The sequence below is a fragment of the Nerophis lumbriciformis genome, linkage group LG22 (assembly GCF_033978685.3).
Source record: "Nerophis lumbriciformis linkage group LG22, RoL_Nlum_v2.1, whole genome shotgun sequence".
NCBI lineage: Eukaryota > Metazoa > Chordata > Actinopteri > Syngnathiformes > Syngnathidae > Nerophis > Nerophis lumbriciformis.
In genome coordinates, this window is record NC_084569.2 from 31,470,448 (window position 1) to 31,490,463 (window position 20,016).

General features: G+C 39.8%; 1 protein-coding gene across 3 annotated transcripts in view; it reads left to right on the forward strand.

The window, feature by feature from the left end:
• The window catches only part of LOC133615246 (phosphoribosyl pyrophosphate synthase-associated protein 2), a 183,766-nt gene that overhangs the window by 123,328 nt on the left and 40,422 nt on the right, over positions 1–20,016 (forward strand). For all 3 annotated transcript variants that reach the window (XM_061973693.2, XM_061973694.2, XM_061973695.2), the window contains 6 exons: positions 182–342; positions 1,082–1,134; positions 9,551–9,617; positions 9,724–9,896; positions 10,244–10,359; positions 15,241–15,296. In XM_061973693.2, the coding sequence (XP_061829677.2) occupies positions 182–342; positions 1,082–1,134; positions 9,551–9,617; positions 9,724–9,896; positions 10,244–10,359; positions 15,241–15,296 (626 nt within the window). The remainder of the gene's footprint in view (positions 1–181; positions 343–1,081; positions 1,135–9,550; positions 9,618–9,723; positions 9,897–10,243; positions 10,360–15,240; positions 15,297–20,016) is intronic.

Below are 20,016 nucleotides of genomic sequence, written 5' to 3' on the forward strand. Positions count from 1 at the left end.
AAACTATTTTCATTTACTAATATTTAATTGTATTGCATTATTTGATATAATAAAGTTATTTTGGCTAGTTTGTAACAATGTCCTGGCTTTATCAACAGTAGGTACACCGCAAGCATGAGAGCTACTTTATACTTGTTTGTTTTACAGTAACTAAGTGTTTGCTCCGCCCTCCCTCCTGCAGGAAGGGCTCAGCGCAGCGTGGGTGCCCAGGGATCCACTGCCAGAGTGTGGGGAGAGCAGAGGCCAAGACCCCAGCGACATGGACCACACCAAGGGCGGCCTGGTTATCTTCACCGCCAACTCGCACCCCGCGAGTCGCGAAATGGGGAAGAGGATTGCAGAGTGAGTACATGACTTCTTTCTCACACAAGTGGACTGAAGGCAGCTTCGGGTATGAAAAAAATGATGTTCATTGATGTTTCCTGCAAACAATGCTTGCATATGTTTCCACCTGAATTGCGGCTTTTGTGCGAGTCAGCACAGGCAGTGTTTACAGTGCAGCCGTCCACAACCACTCAAAATTGTGGTAAAGCTTCACAAACACAGCGATGATGCAGCGGAACAATATGATTCCACTTTGAATGACTGCTTCCTGCTGTCAGAGAGCTCATCGCAAGGATCCAGAATTAACATCCTTTAATAAAGGTTATTTTTAGGGTTTCTTTGTCGTTGAAAATCTAGCGACGCGCTGCCAAGACGTCGTCGTCACTGTGAATGTTTATAGAACAACTCAGCTGTTTGACCTGGCGCTTCAGGTGCTCATACTGTGTAAAGAACTCATTTTGTGTGAACAGTTAACACAAAATAAACAAGCATGAAAGTGTTCTCCAAGAGGAGCAGTTTGACATTTATATTAAGACCATATTAAGACGTCTCCTGTCCAAATTTTGAGTTTGTGAACTTCAATGCTTAATGAGTATGTTCTGTCCGGAAATGAGACACTTGGCAAAAGTGTTTAGAGGAAAAACCATACACACGTTCTTTGTGCAAATAATTGGGCTAACTGCACTTTGTAGTAATTCACACTATACTGTTTTCTGTCCTTGAATGTCAAACTCCTGTTGATGTTTTTGTCTCCCAGGCGATTAGGGGTGGAGCTTGGGAAAGTGCAGGTTTACCAAGAACCCAACAGAGGTAAGCTAATGTCTCACGGTGCTGTGGTAAATGTTTACTTCTCACATTTCTAAAATGTGTCTGAATATTTCAAGCTGGATCTGATGTTTGTCGGTGGTGTAAAAATTGTGTTTTAGTCCAGTTGTGTAATGACTTTTCAACACTCTGACAGGCACTTTTTGGGGAATTTTGCCTGTCATTCACAATCTGTATGTGAGACAAGCACACATATGGTTTCAATTTTTTATGCATAGTAGCTCATAAATAAACGCTAGCAATATTCAGCTAACAATGGAGTCAATGAGAGTCATTACATCATTGTGTCTATTGCACCCATAAAGCGCTCTAAAATACATCCAAAATCCTCCATCAACATTTTATATACATGCTGTAAGTATATACTGTATGTAAGGTACAGACACATTTATTATAATGTGTAATATTTACATATTTTGGTCATTTTAGGCATACGGCAGCACATTAATTTCACAGACCCATCACAACATTCGCTATTTCCTTTAACAACTACTACTCATGGCAGACCTTGAGACGACTCACAGACGACTACTTTGGGACAAATGATGATCCAGAACCTTATATTTTTGAGCCCTACTATGAGGAGGATAGGCCAAAAGTTTTAGAAACTGAGTGATAAGCAGATCCAGCAAGTAGTGCTAAACAAGAAACACAAACTATGAGCATAATAAAACAATCACTTACTGTACAGAGTCACTGTCACTCTCACTGGGATGCAGACTGATGGGATGTTCATATCTTCCTGTTTTGATAAAGAATAAGTCATAAAAAAAACCAAGCATTTTTTCCTGTCTGTTTTTTTGTAAAGTCGAATGTTGAATGCATACTTGCCAACCTTGAGACCTCCGATTTCGGGGGGTGGGGGGCGGGGGGGGCGTGGTCGGGGGTGGGGCAGGGGTGTGGTTGGGGGCGTGGTTAAGAGGGGAGGAGTATATTTACAGCTAGAATTCACAAAGTCAAATTATATATATATATATATATATATAAGAAATACTTGACTTTCAGTGAATTCTAGCTATATATATATATTTATTTTTATTATATATATATATATATATATATATATATACAGTATATATATATATACACACGAAATACTTGACTTTCAGTGAATTCTAGCTATATATATATTTTATTTTATTTTATTTATATATATATATATATAATATATATATATATATATATATATATATATATATATATATATATATAAGAAATACTTGAATTTCAGTGTTCATTTATTTACACACATAACACTCATCTACTCATTGATGAGTTATGGGTTGAATTGTCCATCTTTGTTCTATTCTCTGTCACTATTTTTCTAACCATGCTGAACACCCTCTCTGATGATGCATTGCTGTGTGGCACGCACAAAAGTGCCTTCATCAAATGCACTAGAGTCTGGAATCTTCCATCTCTCCCTAGCATGTTGTATGCGCAGTTGTGCACTCTCTAAAAGCCGTAGGTGAGCCATACATTACTTAACTATTTAAAGTTGAAGTAAGTTAAAGTACCAATGATTGTCACACACACACACTAGGTGTGGTGAAATTTGTCCTCTGCATTTGACCCATCCCCTTGTTCACCTCCTGGAAGGTGAGGGGAACAGTGGGCAGCAGCGGTTTATGAGAACTTTAATTATTGTGTATATGTTTATTTGTCTAATATTTATTTATGTATTTAATACGGGGACGGCTCTACGTAGTAGCAAGAGGGTGCAGAGCCCCCTTAAATAAATGTCTTGCCCCCTCAAATCCAAATGTTTGAAGTTGGGAAAGTACATTTTTCAATGTACCCACAAAATGTATATATTACAAGTTCACAAAATTATCAGCATTAGCGAGAAATCCGCTAAAAGGGAACTCGTATGATGTCATCGTCCCTCTTTTCTGTCCATCATCTGTCAGATTCCACTAGTCCATGCGCACACGAACACACACACACACACACACACACACACACACACACACACACACACACACACACACACACACACACACACACACACACCTCCACTCACTAAACCAGTGTTGACGAATTAGAAAAGAGACTAAAAGTTTTCAGAAACAAAGTCCAATCATATTTAATATCGTCATGTAAATGGGTGGGACAAGTTTAGAATATGTCCAATCACAGTACTTGAATAGCGTACAATATGACAGAAGGTGGAAGTTGGCGAGGAAGATGGGCCTGTCAGATGCTTTTCCTTCTGAGATGAGGAAGCTCAAGTTGAAAATCTCACCGGCAGCACCACAACTAAAAGGTGTGGATTCAATGTGTTCTACATCACATGTGAACACCTGGGATAAAGTCAATAGGACACATTTTATTTTTTACGCTATATGTTTTATTTCTATGAATGTTCTCATTTATCTAGATGTTATTGTCACATATGCATGTACAGTAGATTGTCCTGTTTAAGAATGTCACAACATTGCTGTTTACGGCAGACGAACTGCTTTACGGTAGACGAAAACGTGACTGCTGTTGTTGTGTGTTGTTACCGCGCTGGGAGGACGTTAATGAAACTGCCTAACAATAAACCCACATAAGAAACCAAGAACTCGCCCTCGATCATTCTACAGTTATAACGTGATTGGGCAGGCACGCTGTTTATATTGTGGGAAAGCGGACGTGAAAACAGGCTGTCGACACTTCACTCAGGTTGCCTGAATTTCGGGAGATTTTCGGGAGAAAATTTGTCCCGGGAGGTTTTCGGGAGAGGCGCTGAATTTCGGGAGTCTCCCGGAAAATCCGGGAGGGTTGGCAAGTATGGTTGAATGTTAAAGTTGACCGACTGTTAAAGTTGACCGACTGTTTGGTTTATGGCCACAACCTTCTACTATACAAGGGTTTAGAAGCATTATTAATGATATATAATTAATGTTCAGCATCTCAGTATGCCAATATAGCTGCAAAAGTTAGTTTGCTAAGTGTGATCATTGCACATCTACAAGTAGTTCCTCGGGGTTAGTTCTTATAATAATATTGTTAATACTTGGATACTATTCAGGTCACAAGATATAAATAAAGTATTGTTGGTGGTTTGTGGATGTATTTTAGAGGGTTACGGGTAAGAGAGAGTACTCCCATTATCATCATCATCACCATCATTTCTTTTTATTCCTTTCATTAAAATGCATATACCGTAAACAAGTTGACACTTTCATTGTTTTTTTTTTGTTTCTTATACATTTCCATGATCAGAAAGGAGCAGATGGAAGAATACTATTCTTATATTTATCTGCCCCCTTTTTAACACAAATTATTCTAATGACTTTATCACTGTTCCCTCCACCAACAACCGAACTCCAAAATACTTTTAATTTTCGTTTAAGCATTTTAAAAATTACACGTCCAATCAAAATCAAAAATCAGTTTGATATAAATCCAGTTGTAACTATTTTTAAATTCAAAGATATTCTTGCAACTTTTTAAGTCGTTGTCTAGAGCATGGGTGTCAAACTCTGGCCCGCGGGCCAAATTTGACCCGCCGTGTAATTTCATTTGGCCCTTGAGGCAATATCAAATTAACATTAGAGCTGGCCCGCCGGTATTATATAGCGGCGTTGCCGCTGTAACACCGCATTCACCGCTAATACTCTTACTTGCCAACCCCCTCGATTTTCAGTGACCTTCTCAAAAGTCTCCCGGGGCAACCATTCTCCCGAATTTCTCTCAATTTCCACCCGGACAACAATATTTAGGCAGTGCCTTTTGCACTGCCTTTAGCGTCCTCTACAACCTGTCGTCACGTCTGCTTTTCCTCCATTCAAACAGCGTGCCGGCCCCTGTCACATGATATATGCGGCTTCTACACACACATAAGTGAATGCAATGCATACTTGATCAACGGCCACACAGGTTACACTGAGGGTGGCCGTATAAACAATTTTAACACTGTTACAAATATGCGCCACACTGTGAACCCACACCAAACAAGAATGACAAACACATTTCGGGAGAACATCCGCAGCGTAACACAACATAAACACAACAGAACAAATACCCAGAACCCCTTGCAACACTAACTCTTCTGGGACGCTACAATATACACCCCCGCTACCACCAAACCCCGCCCACCTGAGCCCCGACATTAATGAACTAGCATCCCAGAAAAGATGGCAGGTATCTGGCTTGGGCACATCAGATTAGATCAGTGTGTCGCAAACTGAGCAGTAAAAAGGCCTGAATGGTTGATTTATTCATTGTTATTTTATTTTCAAATTTATTAGTCTGTGGAAAAAGTTAATGTTGATATTTACCTCAGAAGGTTGCAAATAAAAAAGAGGCATTCAATTTTTTATTTAAATTTTATTTAATATACCATTGATGTTTTTTCGTTTGTTTTTTGAAAGCTGATTTTGCACTATTAAGTTATATAAGCGTTGCTTGTTCCATATTCAGTGTTAAAGCAAATCAGTGTAGCAAACTGAGCAATAATTAACGTTTTATTCATGCACTTTCTCTTGCTACTCCAAGGCTTGAATGTTTGATTCATTCATTATTATTTTATTTTCAAATTTATTATTAGCCTGTGGAAAAAGTTAATGTTGATATTTACCTCAGAAGGCTGCAAATAGAAAAGAGGCATTCAATTTTTATTTAAATTGTATTTGATATGCCATTGATATTTTATTATTATTATTATTATTTGAAACTCGATTTTGCATGTCACTACAAAGTTAAATAAGCCTTGCTTGTTCAATATTCAATGCAAAACTTGTTTGGGTCCCTATTAAAAGGTTAATTTGTTCAGTTTTAAATTTTGTCCCTCTCTGTATTTGAGTTTGACACCCCTGGTCTAGAGAATTCTATGCTTTCACACCAGCAACAGACAAGCACATTTGCTTCAAATTTGTTCGCACTCTTGGATGTTTGAAATTAGACGGCCTTCCGTGATTCTCATCTTCAGACGTGAACACAAATAACTTTTGTAAGTCCTTCGGAAGAACTTTATTTCTAGCTTTGAACATCACTAATAGAGTATGCCATTCTACAATGTCTTTTAGTTTTAATAATTCTGACCTCATGAAGAGTGGATTTGTGTGGTCTCTATATCCTACTATAAAAATGATACGAATTGCTCTTTTCTGTGAAAGAAATAAAGGCATTATGTTGCTGTGATATGTATTTCCCCATATTTCTGCACAGTAATTTAAATAAGGTAGAATAATTGAGCAATATAACATTCTCACTGTTTTATACGGGAAATAAATAAGCTTTTAGATACCTTATTTTTCACATGCAATATATGAGCTTTCCATGTCAACTTTTCGTCTAAGACAGGGGTCGGCAACCCGCGGCTCTAGAGCCGCATGCGGCTCTTTAGCGCCGCCCTAGTGGCTCCCTGGTGCTTTTCCAAAGATGTATGAAAAATGGAAAAAGATGAGGGGAAAGAATTTATTTTTTGTTTTAATATGGTTTCTGTAGGAGGCCAAACATGACACAAACCTCCCTAGTTGTCATAAAGCTGTCAGGCTTGTCCCTGACAGTTTGACTGTGTTTTAGTTTTTTCTCTGTGTTTGTCTTAGTTTCCTGTCAGCGCTTTTATTTTGTCTTCATTTCCTGAGTGTCTCCCTGAGTGCTGCTTCCCCTCAGCTGTGGCTGATTGGCACCTGGCCACACCTGGTGTCAATCAGCCAGCTACTATTTAAACCTGCCTTCTCCTCCAGTCATTGCTGGATCATTGTCATTTCTACTTGTCGTTGTCAGTGTAGCTGGATGTGGTAGCGGTAAGCTATATTCTGTAGCTGTTTGTAGTCTGCTGTCTTTTTGTTCCTCGTCTTCCAGTTCTTGTTTCCCTGGCATCCTGTTTCCTGTTCCTAGTTCCTGGTTTGTGTTTTTTCCTTTATTTTATAAACATTAAATCTTGTTTTCCCGCACAATGCCTTCCGCCTTCTCTGCATCTTGGGGTTCGGCACCTACAAACTCTGACAAAAGCACACTGTTTATATTAAAAATGCTTCACCGATTCGAGTATTTGGCAAGCGCCGTTTTGTCCTACTAATTTTGGCGGTCCTTGAACTCACCGTAGTTTGTTTACATGTATAACTTTCTCCGACTTTCTAGGACGTGTTTTTATGCCACTTCTTTTTCTGTCTCATTTTGTCCACCAAACTTTTAACGTTGTGCATGAATGCACAAAGGTGAGTTTTGTTGATGTTATTGACTTGTGTGGAGTGCTAATCGGGCATATTTGGTCACTGCATGACTGCAAGCTAATCGATGCTAACATGCTATTTAGGCTAGCTATATGTACATATTGCATCATAATGCCTCATATGTACCGTATTTTCCGCACTATAAGGCGCACCGGATTATTAGCCGCACCTTCAATGAATGGCATATTTCATAACTTTGTCCACCAATAAGCCGCCCCGGACTATAAGCCGCGCCTACGCTGCGCTAAAGGGAATGTCAAAAAAACAGTCAGATAGGTCAGTCAAACTTTAATAATATATTAAAAACCAGCGTTCTAACAACTCTGTTCACTCCCAAAATGTACGCAAATGTGCAATCACAAACATAGTCAAATTCAAAATAGTGCAGAGCAATAGCAACATAATGTTGCTCGAACGTTAATGTCACAACACACAAAATAAACATAGCGCTCACTTTCTGAAGTTATTCTTCATTCGTAAATCCTTCGTCTTCGGTGTCCGAAGTGAAAAGTTGGGCAAATTTACGATCCACTGGCAGATGTTGGCGTCGTCTGGCGCTGCCTCCTCGTCTTAGTGAAGGTGTGTTCGCCTTCTGTCATCCATTGTTCCCACGCAGTTAGCAGTCTAGCTTCGAATGCCCTGTTGACACCAATATCTAGCGGCTGGAGGTCTTTTGTCAATCCACCCGGAATGACGGCGAGTATTGAATTAAGCGCGTAAGCGTGTCTCTCAATGTGCTGTTATGAGCTAGCAAATATAACAACTACACTACCCAGCATGCAACGATAGTTACGAGCATGCGCGGTAGCCCTGAGAAGCGTTGTATGCTGGGAGTTAGAATGTGGTTATGAGCACGCTGTAAGTAAACGTTGAGAACTCAGTTAACACGCCTCGTCTGCATTATTTATAATTAGACAGACAACACACTTAATAGGAGCCATTTTGGGGTCTTTACATAAACACACAAATGGAAATGAAACGTCACATATCCCAGCATGCACCGCGCGCTTCTTCGTCCTCCACTGTTCCCACGCAGTTAGCAGTCTAGCTTCGAATGCCCTGTTGACACCAATATCTAGCGGCTGGAGGTCTTTTGTCAATCCACCCGGAATGACGGCGAGTATTGAATTAAGCGCGTAAGCGTGTCTCTCAATGTGCTGTTATGAGCTAGCAAATATAACAACTACACTACCCAGCATGCAACGATAGTTACGAGCATGCGCGGTAGCCCTGAGAAGCGTTGTTGTATGCTGGGAGTTAGAATGTGGTTATGAGCACGCTGTAAGTAAACGTTGAGAACTCAGTTAACACGCCTCGTCTGCATTATTTATAATTAGACAGACAACACACTTAATAGGAGCCATTTTGGGGTCTTTACATAAACACACAAATGGAAATGAAACGTCACATATCCCAGCATGCACTGCGCGCTTCTTCTACGGGGAAAAAAGATGGCGGCTGTTTACCGTAGTTGCGAGACCTAAACTTTATGAAAATGAATCTTAATATTTATCCATATATAAAGCGCACCGGGTTATAAGGCGCACTGTCAGCTTTTGAGAAAATTTGTGGTTTTTAGGTGCGCCTTATAGTGCGGAAAATACGGTAGGTATATTTGAGCTCATTTAGTTTCCTGTAAGTCCTCTTAATTCAATTTATATCTCATGACACACTATCTGTATGTAATATGGCTTTTAATTTTTTGCGGCTCCAGACAGATTTGTTTTTGTATTTTTGGTCCAATATGGCTCTTTCAACATTTTGGGTTGCCTACCCCTGGTTTAAGATGACCCCAAGAAATCTGATTTCAGACACTTTCTCAATTTTCACATTGTTTATGGATAAACTAACTTATATCTGTCTTTTATTACTGAATACCATAGATTTAGTCTTTTCCAAGTTTAAAGATAATTATCTGCATTGTTAGCCACCTCGTACTTGTCGTGAATTACGAGTTGGAATGCATTAAAAAAAAAAAGTGTTCTTGTCTTACATAGGGATTGTGAATCATAGACCAAAATCCCTAAAAGTGCTGTTCCCCTTTAAATGGTCAAAGTGTGAAGTGGTTCTGGCAAAGAAAATGTTTTTGTTCCAAACTTTTCAAAATGTGGGAGGCACATTGCATTTTCACACAGTGGAGTTTGTGTGTTTGTTTGAGAGACGCCACCTACTCATGGATCTGAAGGGCATCACAGGCCTTGTCGTTATCGTCACGTCCTCTGTTGTTTTCCTAGAAACACGGGTACAGATTCAAGAGTCCGTGCGAGGGAAGGATGTCTTTGTGATTCAGACGGTGTCCAAGTAGGAATGAACTCCCAACTTAATGCCAACAGTTTCTACATCCTACTAATGATGGATTTTCTTGCATGCTTTTATGTCTTCTATTTTTAACCCCGGGCGGCACCAGAGATGTGAACACAACCATCATGGAGATGCTGATCATGGTGTACGCATGCAGGACGTCTTGTGCGAAAAGCATCACCGGCGTCCTCCCCTACTTCCCTTACAGCAAGCAGTGCAAGATGAGGAAGAGGGGCTCCATCGTCTCCAAGCTTATCGCTTCCATGATGTGTAAAGCAGGTGAGGGGAGGATTACTTTGTGGCACTAAAGGTCATACTGGTTTGAGCAGAATACACATCCATGTTTTTGTTATACTGTTCAAACTTTTTCCGTCATTTATCATTTTAGTGTTGTATAAAAGACTGTTAACTTTGAGACAAAGCTTGTTAGAGTCAGCAGTATTGTAGTGGATCTCATTCAATTGTGTTTGTGGACATAATGCTATAATATATACCGGTAGTATAATACTACAATAAATAGCTATGTTTTCACAGAAGTGTATCAAGTTAATGTCATAGTCTAACTCTTCAAACCAAGTGGTTACATGTCTGCCATTATACATGTTCTCAATATTACTCATGCGTAGGGCTCACACACCTCATCACTATGGACCTCCATCAGAAGGAGATTCAAGGCTTTTTCAACATCCCAGTGGACAACCTCAGAGCGTCGCCCTTCTTGCTACAGTATATCCAAGAAGAGGTATTGGCAAACATCCACAAAATGCTTAGTCCTTCCTTTGTGCTGTTTCACCTATCAAAGGCTAAAGACGCACCTGCATAAAGCTATATAATCTGCTAATTGGGGCGGTATAGCTCGGTTGGTAGAGCGGCCATGCCAGCAACTTTAGAGTTCCAGGTTCGATCCCCGCTTCCGCCATCCTCGTCACTGCCGTTGTGTCCTTGGGCAAGACACTTTACCCACCTGCTCCCAGTGCCACCCACACTGGTTTAAATGTAACTTAGATTTTGGGTTTCACTATGTAAAGCGCTTTGAGTCACTAGAGAAAAAGCGCTATATAAATATAATTCACTTCACTTCACTAATCCACAAGGGTCAAACTCCTGGTGCCACATGAAAATCCATGTACATTTGTCCAGCATGGCGAGCTTCTTAAAATAATCGATACAATAATTCATCACTGAAGCCTTAATTAGGAAGCATTTCAATAAGCATACTTTTAAGGGTGCCAGATTATCACCAAAAGTAAGAATAATTTAACTGTACACAAGGGCTGCACAATTTTGAGAGAAAGCCTAATTGCGATTTTTCTCTTCAAAATTGTGTTGGCGATTCTATTTTTGATTTTTATATTTTATACATAGAAATGCGTAAATAACGAGTAATAGAAATCATGTTATTTTTAGACTGTTAATCAACATTCTTGCTTCAAGGTGCCACACATTAGAACAATATGCAATCATTTACTTTAAAAAAATATTTGGCTTCATGCAGACAGACTCAGAGCTTTTGTTTACATCATCCTCTTAAACTGAATAAATAATGGATAAAAACTATACAGTGTTTATAATGTAATCATAATACATGACAAAAATGCAAGTAACCATTTAAAAAGATATAAACTTATTTCTCATTATTGTAAAATTGTTTACCATTGTACTGTAATTGGAAGGTAAATAAATGTGTTGTCCTAAATAAATAAACAAAAATAAAATTGATTCATATATGTAAGCAAAAATGTAACCTAAATAGTATTTTTTTTTCCCAGTTGGAAAACGAGGTCAGACATTGTTTTTTTGATTATTGCTATCATGTGATCACCACGGCATTTTTACTCATTCGTCCGCGTTGATGGGCTCATATTGCCCATCCTATTTGGAGCTGAAATTGCCTTTATAATTTCCTAATTTGTGTTATTTTGCCATTCTCACTGGCGAGTAGCGAGGTTCTCTGTATTGTGTGTGTGTGTGTGTGTGTTGGCGGCGGTGCCCCGCTCTAGTCTCTGCCGAGACAAAGATTGTTAATGATTGAAAAGAGGGGTCACTGTTCAGTTAATTCTACTGTTAAACGCACTCAGGTGCTGAGAGCAATGCACAAAGTAAGACGTCTTTCTTCCTGTCTGAATTGAGAGACGAACGAACGTGCGGCTCAGTGATTCTGTTTGGCGAACATGTCTGTGACTCAAATGCCGGTGACGGCGGAGAAAAAAACCATCAGCCTCTTGCGGTTATTTATTAACACCTCAATGTCTATTCGATTTCAATTTATCGTACCTACTGTGTACAACTAAAAACAATGAAAAAACACTTAACTAGCAAACCATGAAATAACATGTTAAAGGTGCATGATAACTCAGTCAAAAGTGATTCATTTAAATACATTGGACCCTTGATTTACGAATGCCTCATATTTGCGACCATTTCGGTTTACGAACCTTTACGTCACGTCAAATATGCCTCTGCGTGCGAACCATGCAGTGCATGTGAAGGCTTAATTCATTTATTAATTTTGCATTCCATTTGATGCAATCACAGGCTGCCATTTTGATGACATCACTTTCTGTACACACGGCCATGACCATTTTGAAGATGTCAGATCCTGTTTACATAATGTACACACACACATGCGTGGCCATTTCAAAGAGTTTCGACGGTGATCGCCACTTTTAACTTGTTTATTTCCACAATTGTCATACCTTGTATCAGTCAGAGTCTTTGAGATCACTTGGTGTGATCAGAAACGCTTTAAATGTGTCCAAACTCACAGTATCGCTGTATAGCTTGGGGCTGCTAGACAGCTGCTTTGAGCTAGCGTTTGAGCTAGTTTGCTTCCGGCTTACGCCCCTTCAGTTTCAGGATTTTATCGGCTTGACCTTCATTACCTGATTGTGATGAGGCCGACAAAAATGCTGCAGCGGACCTTTTATACAGAAAAGGAGAAGGCACTACCGGGAGACAGGCCAATAAAGGATCGCCTCACACTGCTGGTTTGTGCTAACGCTAGCGGTGACTACATGAAGCCGCTGCTCGTTTATCACTCCAAAACTCAACAATGCCACAAACAATTCCAGACACAAGGTCAAAGGATTTACCTTTTTTTTTATTTTTTATTGTAGCAACATAGTGGTTAAAGGAGAACATTATCACCAGACCTATGTAAGCGTCAATATATACCTTAATGTTGCAGAAAAAAGACCATATATTTTTTTAATCGATTTCCGAACTCTAAATGGGCGAATTTTGGCGAATTAAACGCCTTTCTAATATTCGCTCTCGGAGCGATGACGTCACAACGTGGCGTCACATCGGGAAGCAATCCGCCATTTTCTCAAACACCGAGTCAAATCAGCTCTGTTATTTTCCGTTTTTTGACTGTTTTCCGTACCTTGGAGACATCATGCCTCGTCGGTGTGTTGTCGGAGGGTGTAACAACACGAACAGGGACGGATTCAAGTTGCACCAGTGGCCCAAAGATGCGAAAGTGGCAAGAAAGTGGACGTTTGTTCCGCACACTTTACCGACGAAAGCTATGCTACGACAGAGATGGCAAGAATGTGTGGATATCCTGCGACACTCAAAGCAGATGCATTTCCAACGATAAAGTCAAAGAAATCTGCCGCCAGACCCCCATTTAATCTGCCGGAGTGTGTGAGCAATTCAGAGACAAAGGACCTCGGTAGCACGGCAAGCAATGGCGGCAGTTTGTTACCGCAGACGAGCGAGCCAAACCCCATATCGACCCTAGCTTCCATGGCCTGCTGACATCAACTCCAAAACTGGGCAGATCAGCTTTCAGGAAAAGAGCGCGGATGAGGGTATGTCTACAGAATATATTAATTGATGAAAATTGGGCTGTCTGCACTCTCAAAGTGCATGTTGTTGCCAAATGTATTTCATAGGCTGTAAACCTAGTTCATAGTTGTTAGTTTCCTTTAATGCCAAACAAACACATACCAATCGTTGGTTAGAAGGCGATCGCTTTCTCCCGTGTCGCTGGCTGTCGTGTCGTTTTCGTCGTTTTCGCTTGCATACGGTTCAAACCGATATGGCTCAATAGCTTCAGTTTCTTCTTCAATTTCGTTTTCGCTACCTGCCTCCACACTACAACCATCCGTTTCAATACATTCGTAATCTGTTGAATCGCTTAAGCCGCTGAAATCCGAGTCTGAATCCGAGCTAATGTCGCTATAGCTTGCTGTTCTTTCCGCCATGTTTGTTTGTGTTGGCTTCACTATGTGACGTCACAGGAAAATGGACAGGTGTTTATAACGATGGTTAAAATCAGGCACTTTGAAGCTTTTTTTTAGGGCTATTGCGTGATGGGTAAAATTTAGAAAAAAACTTCGAAAAATATAATAAGCCACTGGGAACTGATTTTTAATGGTTTTAACCCTTCTGAAATTGTGATAATGTTCCCCTTTAAAGTTTTGGAGCACACAAACAAGACTTTTGTGTTTGTGTTGCATGTTGACATTTAAGCTTGCTGTAATGTGTGTACTGTGTGTAAATAGAACTCTTCAAGCAGAAACAAACAAACATGGACGCAGATATTTAAAAAAAACAAAAAAAACCAATAATTTCCTCCACACCAGGGCTAAAAAATTTTTATTTATGCGACTGGAGTTAAAAAATAATTCTATCCACTTAAAAACACATTTACCGGCTACATGCGCATTTTGTCCAAGCCAGAAAAACAGGGAGACGGGTGGATATGGTAGGACTGGACTGTTATGAGCAATAGAGGTGTTCTGATTACGGGATCGAATCGGAGACGATATTTGCCTTTTTTAACTCATCGACGATCTGCTGATGAGCAGCCAAGCCCAGCTACATCCTGGTGTTTACATGGTTAAAGATTGTACTCATGTGAAATATTATTTTCCAGTGGGATGCATGCTTAGAGAGACACAATGACATTACCATATTCTTTGTTACACACATTCAGGAGCTGCATGAATACCAGCAGGTGGTGTGTCTTGCCTAAACAAACGCGTTGTCTATTCACAGTGCAAAGCCACTTCTAAGATGATAATCCTCACCACCATGGCGTAAAATAAAGTCTTAACTAATATCCACTTAACAGTAAAGCTAAACCGTGGTCTACAGTATTTCTTTAGAATGTATCCAACATAAAAACAGTTTCAGTTACATGTCAGTCAAAATAAAATTGTTGAGGAAAACCATCTTGCTTGTTCTCTTAGGGCATTCAACCGATCGCAACTGGACTGTTCAGTTTGTCTTAAAAGGTGTTTTGTCTCTCGTCCAAGTGGGCTTCATCAGTTCATGCTCATAGACTTTGATTGGTCAGATCTAGTCTTAGACCTTGATTGGTCAGATCTAGTCTTAGACTTAGATTGGTCAGATCTAATATAGAAGCTGGTGCCAAAAACCCAACTAGTTGTACTCCAACACAAGGAGGCAGAATCGCCATTCATATACCATATAATACTGTACAGTAATTCCATCCCTTCAGGCAGATGTCCTATAATACACTAAAAGAGTTGTGTCCATGAGACTCAGTTTGACTGTGGCTCCTAAAGATTGTTGCTGAGCTCTGGTAGATCCACACGGTGTCTTCTGACTGTTCACATGACACAATTTATTTTCGTTTTGTCTTCTCTAGATCCCTGACTATAGGAATGCCGTGATTGTGGCCAAATCCCCTTCATCTGCCAAAAGGTCGGTTCTTATTTTCTGAACTACACAGTAATATACCGTAATAATCGTGTGTATTACATTATTGTCATGTAGCTGTTGCCCCCGCTTCTCTATTGTGGTTCTTCTGGTCATTCTTTTTTAAGAATTAATTACATACGGTGCTGTGAGAAAGTAGTTTTGGATTGTTATTTTGCTTGTCGTGCCTTAATGTTTCTAATCACCCAACAGACTCCATTACTAATGGAAAAAAAAAAAAATGTTATGGTCATACATGAAAGTCATTGCCTCCTTATTAAATCATGAAGTAAGACTTCAAAGATTCTTTGTCAATGTTTCCATGCATGCAATACATATGGAAGAGTCTAGATAAAGTTTCTCTTTCGCCCTGAACTGAACTGTGGCTGCTGTGTCCTCCTGCGCCGCCAAACACTTTGTCATTTAAAAACCAGATAAGGAAAAATGACACATCAAAGTTGTGCCTACAAAACAACTTTTCCTAATCAATTCTTCACCCCAAACAACTCTGACTGATTTTGTACTTCAGTGAAGTCCCCAAGACTGACAAGAGGCTCTAGTCGCTGGTGGCCTGCCCTCGGTCCTCCCTAGGGTTGGCTCTGCAGGAGCTCCGTGTCTTGGGCACCTCTAATTTTTGGAAAGCTGAGTTCTTTTACTGGCCACACCCAGGACTGATGTGTGCCAGACCTGTCCAATCCAGAGATCAGTTAAATGGAATCTTTCAGACAAAGATGAGAAGGTCCCCAAAAGCAAGACATCATGGCTCAATCCAAATACATTCAGCAAAAGACAAGTCATTGACAACTATTAGTCTGGAGAATATTACAAAGTCATGTCTAAAGCTCTGGGACTCCGACGAAGCACAGTGAGAGCCGTTATCCACAAATGGGAAAAACTAAGAACAATGGCTGCGCTACACAAACAACCCAAAGAGCACATAGACTCATCCAAGAGGTCCTAAAAGAATCCATAACAATGTCTAAAGAACTGCAGATCCCACGTACCTCAGTTAAGTGTTTATCACTCAACAAGAAGATCCTGGTCTCAAAATGGGTTTCAAAGTGAAAAATACCGCTAAACAAAGATATGACTAAGGTTTGTCTAACTTTTGCCAGAAAACATCCTAATGATAGCCAAGACTTTTGGAAATATGTCTTTGAAAAGGTGTGCGTTCCGTCACATCTGTCGTAGAAATAACAGAGCATTTGTGAAGAAGAATCATGCAAACAGTAAAATATGGAGGTAGTGGTGTGATGGTCTGATTTGCTGCACCAGCACCTGGACCACTTGCTGTGATTGAAGGAACCGCCTGAAGGTCAAGGCACGGTCATCAGTTGGTGACCTCAAGCTGATTCGGTCTTGGGTTCTGCAGCAGGTCTATGATCCGTAACACAGAAGCAAGTCTACCTCTGAAGCCTAGTCCAAGTCCAGACTTAAATCCAAACGAGATACATGACTTTAAAAGGTTCATGCTCGGAAACCTTCCAATGTTGCTGAATTTAACCAATTCTGTGAAGAAGAGTGGGCCAACGTGTGAAAGACTCATTGCCGTCATTACAAGCACCGCTGAGGTTGGCACAAGCAGTTATTGGGGTTAGTATAGTACTAAGTACTTATTCATGTTGGGTTATGGAGGTTAGAATAGTTTCCCCCTATAAGATTATGACTTGAAATTGCGTTTTTACTTAGCTTGTCTTTGTGTAATACAGGTAAAAGCCAGTAAATTAGAATATTTTGAAAAACTTGATTCATTTCAGTAATTGCATTCAAAAGGTGTAACTTGTACATTATATTTATTCATTGCACACAGACTGATGCATTCAAATGTTTATTTCATTTAATTTTGATGATTTGAAGTGGCAACAAATGAAAATCCAAAATTCCGTGTGTCACAAAATTAGAATATTACTTAAGGCTAATACAAAAAAGGGATTTTTAGAAATGTTGGCCAACTGAAAAGTATGAAAATGAAAAATATGAGCATGTACAATACTCAATACTTGGTTGGAGCTCCTTTTGCCTCAATTACTGCGTTAATGCGGCGTGGCATGGAGTCGATGAGTTTCTGGCACTGCTCAGGTGTCATGAGAGCCCAGGTTGCTCTGATAGTGGCCTTCAACTCTTCTGCGTTTTTGGGTCTGGCATTCTGCATCTTCCTTTTCACAATACCCCACAGATTTTCTATGGGGCTAAGGTCAGGGGAGTTGGCGGGCCAATTTAGAACAGAAATACCATGGTCCGTAAGCCAGGCACGGGTAGATTTTGCGCTGTGTGCATGCGCCAAGTCCTGTTGGAACTTGAAATCTCCGACACCAGCAGATGACATGGCACCCCAAACAATCACTGGTGGTGGAAACTTTACACTAGACTTCAGGCAACGTGGATCCTGTGCCTCTCCTGTCTTCCTCCAGACTCTGGGACCTCGATTTCCAAAGGAAATGCAAAATTTGCATGGTTGGGTGATGGTTTGGGGTGCCATGTCATCTGCTGGTGTCGGTCCACTCTGTTTCCTGAGTTCCAGGGTCAACGCAGCCGTCTACCAGCAAGTTTTAGAGCACTTCATGCTTCCTGCTGCTGACCTGCTCTATGGAGATGGAGATTTCAAGTTCCAACAGGACTTGGCGCCTGCACACAGCGCAAAATCTACCCGTGCCTGGTTTACGGACCATGGTATTTCTGTTCTAAATTGGCCCGCCAACTCCCCTGACCTTAGCCCCATAGAAAATCTGTGGGGTATTGTGAAAAGGAAGATGCAGAATGCCAGACCCAAAAACGCAGAAGAGTTGAAGGCCACTATCAGAGCAACCTGGGCTCTCATAACACCTGAGCAGTGCCAGAAACTCATCGACTCCATGCCACGCCGCATTAACGCAGTAATTGAGGCAAAAGGAGCTCCAACCAAGTATTGAGTATTGCACATGCTCATATTTTTCATTTTCATACTTTTCAGTTGGCCAACATTTCTAAAAATCCATTTTTTGTATTAGCCTTAAGTAATATTCTAATTTTGTGACACACGGAATTTTGGATTTTCATTTGTTGCCACTTCAAATCATCAAAATTAAATGAAATAAACATTTGAATGCATCAGTCTGTGTGCAATGAATAAATATAATGTACAAGTTACACCTTTTGAATGCAATTACTGAAATAAATCAAGTTTTTCAAAATATTCAAATTTACTGGCTTTTACCTGTATTTAACTCTGATCTGAAACGTTTAAAGGCAAAAGAGTAAGAAATCAGAATGGGGGCAAATACTTTTTAATAGTACAGTATGTTGATGATGTAAACCAGGGGTGCTCATTACGTCGATCGCGAGCTACCGGTCGATCGTGGAGGGTGTCAGTCGATCACCAGCCAGGCATTAAAAAAATAGTCCTAAAAATGAGCGATCATAAATCTTCACTATGACGTCACTTTCGTCACTTGATTGACATTCACGGCACCCGAGGTCTTCTGAGATGACGCTGCTCATTAAAATTGCCGACAGGAAGGCGAGGAACACTTTATTTCAACAGACTCTGGCGCCGTACCTGTCGTCAAAACTCCAAAGACCGACTGCACAGTTGCACAATAAAAGCTCTGCTTCATCCTGCCTGCGCTACCAAAATAAGAGTCTCAGAAAGGTGGCGTGCACAAGCTAGCAAGCTACGGAGTTTGCCGACAATGTATTTCTTGTAAAGTGTATACAAAGGAGTACGGAAGCTGGATAAATAAGATGCCAAAAACCAACCACTTTCATGTGGTATTGGACAGAAAGGAGGACTTTTTTTCTCCTCCATTCGAAAATGCGGACGTTATCATCACTACTGTCTGATTCCAATCAATGCAAGTCATCAGAATCAGGTAATACACCAACTTATATTCTTGTCTTCATGAAAGAAATTAATCTATATGTGTTAAACATGCTTGTATTATCTTTAAACACTTTTAACTTATTAACAATATTAACTATGTGTTAAACATGCTTGTATTATCATTAAACACCTTTAACTTGTTAACAATATTACCTATATGTGTTAAACATGCTTGCATTATCTTTAAACACCTTTAACTTGTTAACAATATTAACTATGTGTTAAACATGCTTGTATTATCTTTAAACACCTTTAACTTGTTAACAATATTAACTATATGTGTTAAACATTCTTGTATTATCATTAAACACCTTTAATTTATTAACAATATTAACTATATGTGTTAAACATGCTTGCATTATCTTTAAACACCTTTAACTTATTAACAATATTAACTATATGTGTTAAACATGCTTGTATTATCATTAAACACCTTTAACTTGTTAACAAAAACATATATTTCATAAATAAGTAAATATAAATTATATATATGAATGAGGTAGATCCCCACGACTTGGATCAATTGAAAAGTAGCTCGCCTGCAGAAAAAGTGTGAGCACCCCTGATGTAAATGAATAAATACAGTTTTAAAAAGGGTTGCCCTAATATTTACATGACTACATCGTTGATTCTACACATGCTGACTTTTGAAGAAGGTCTGTTTTACTTGTCTGTGATCTTTGGTAAGTAACGTGGCTCTGCGGGACACAGAAGTAAATGTTTATTTAGCATCTAACATCTAACAGACCATGATAAAATGTCTTTATTTAATAAAATTTTGCAGGTTAGTTATGCTAATACTGCAAGTGGCCTGAATCGGAAGCCCTTCAGCACGTTCTACTAAAGCCTTTTTCTCGACATAAAATT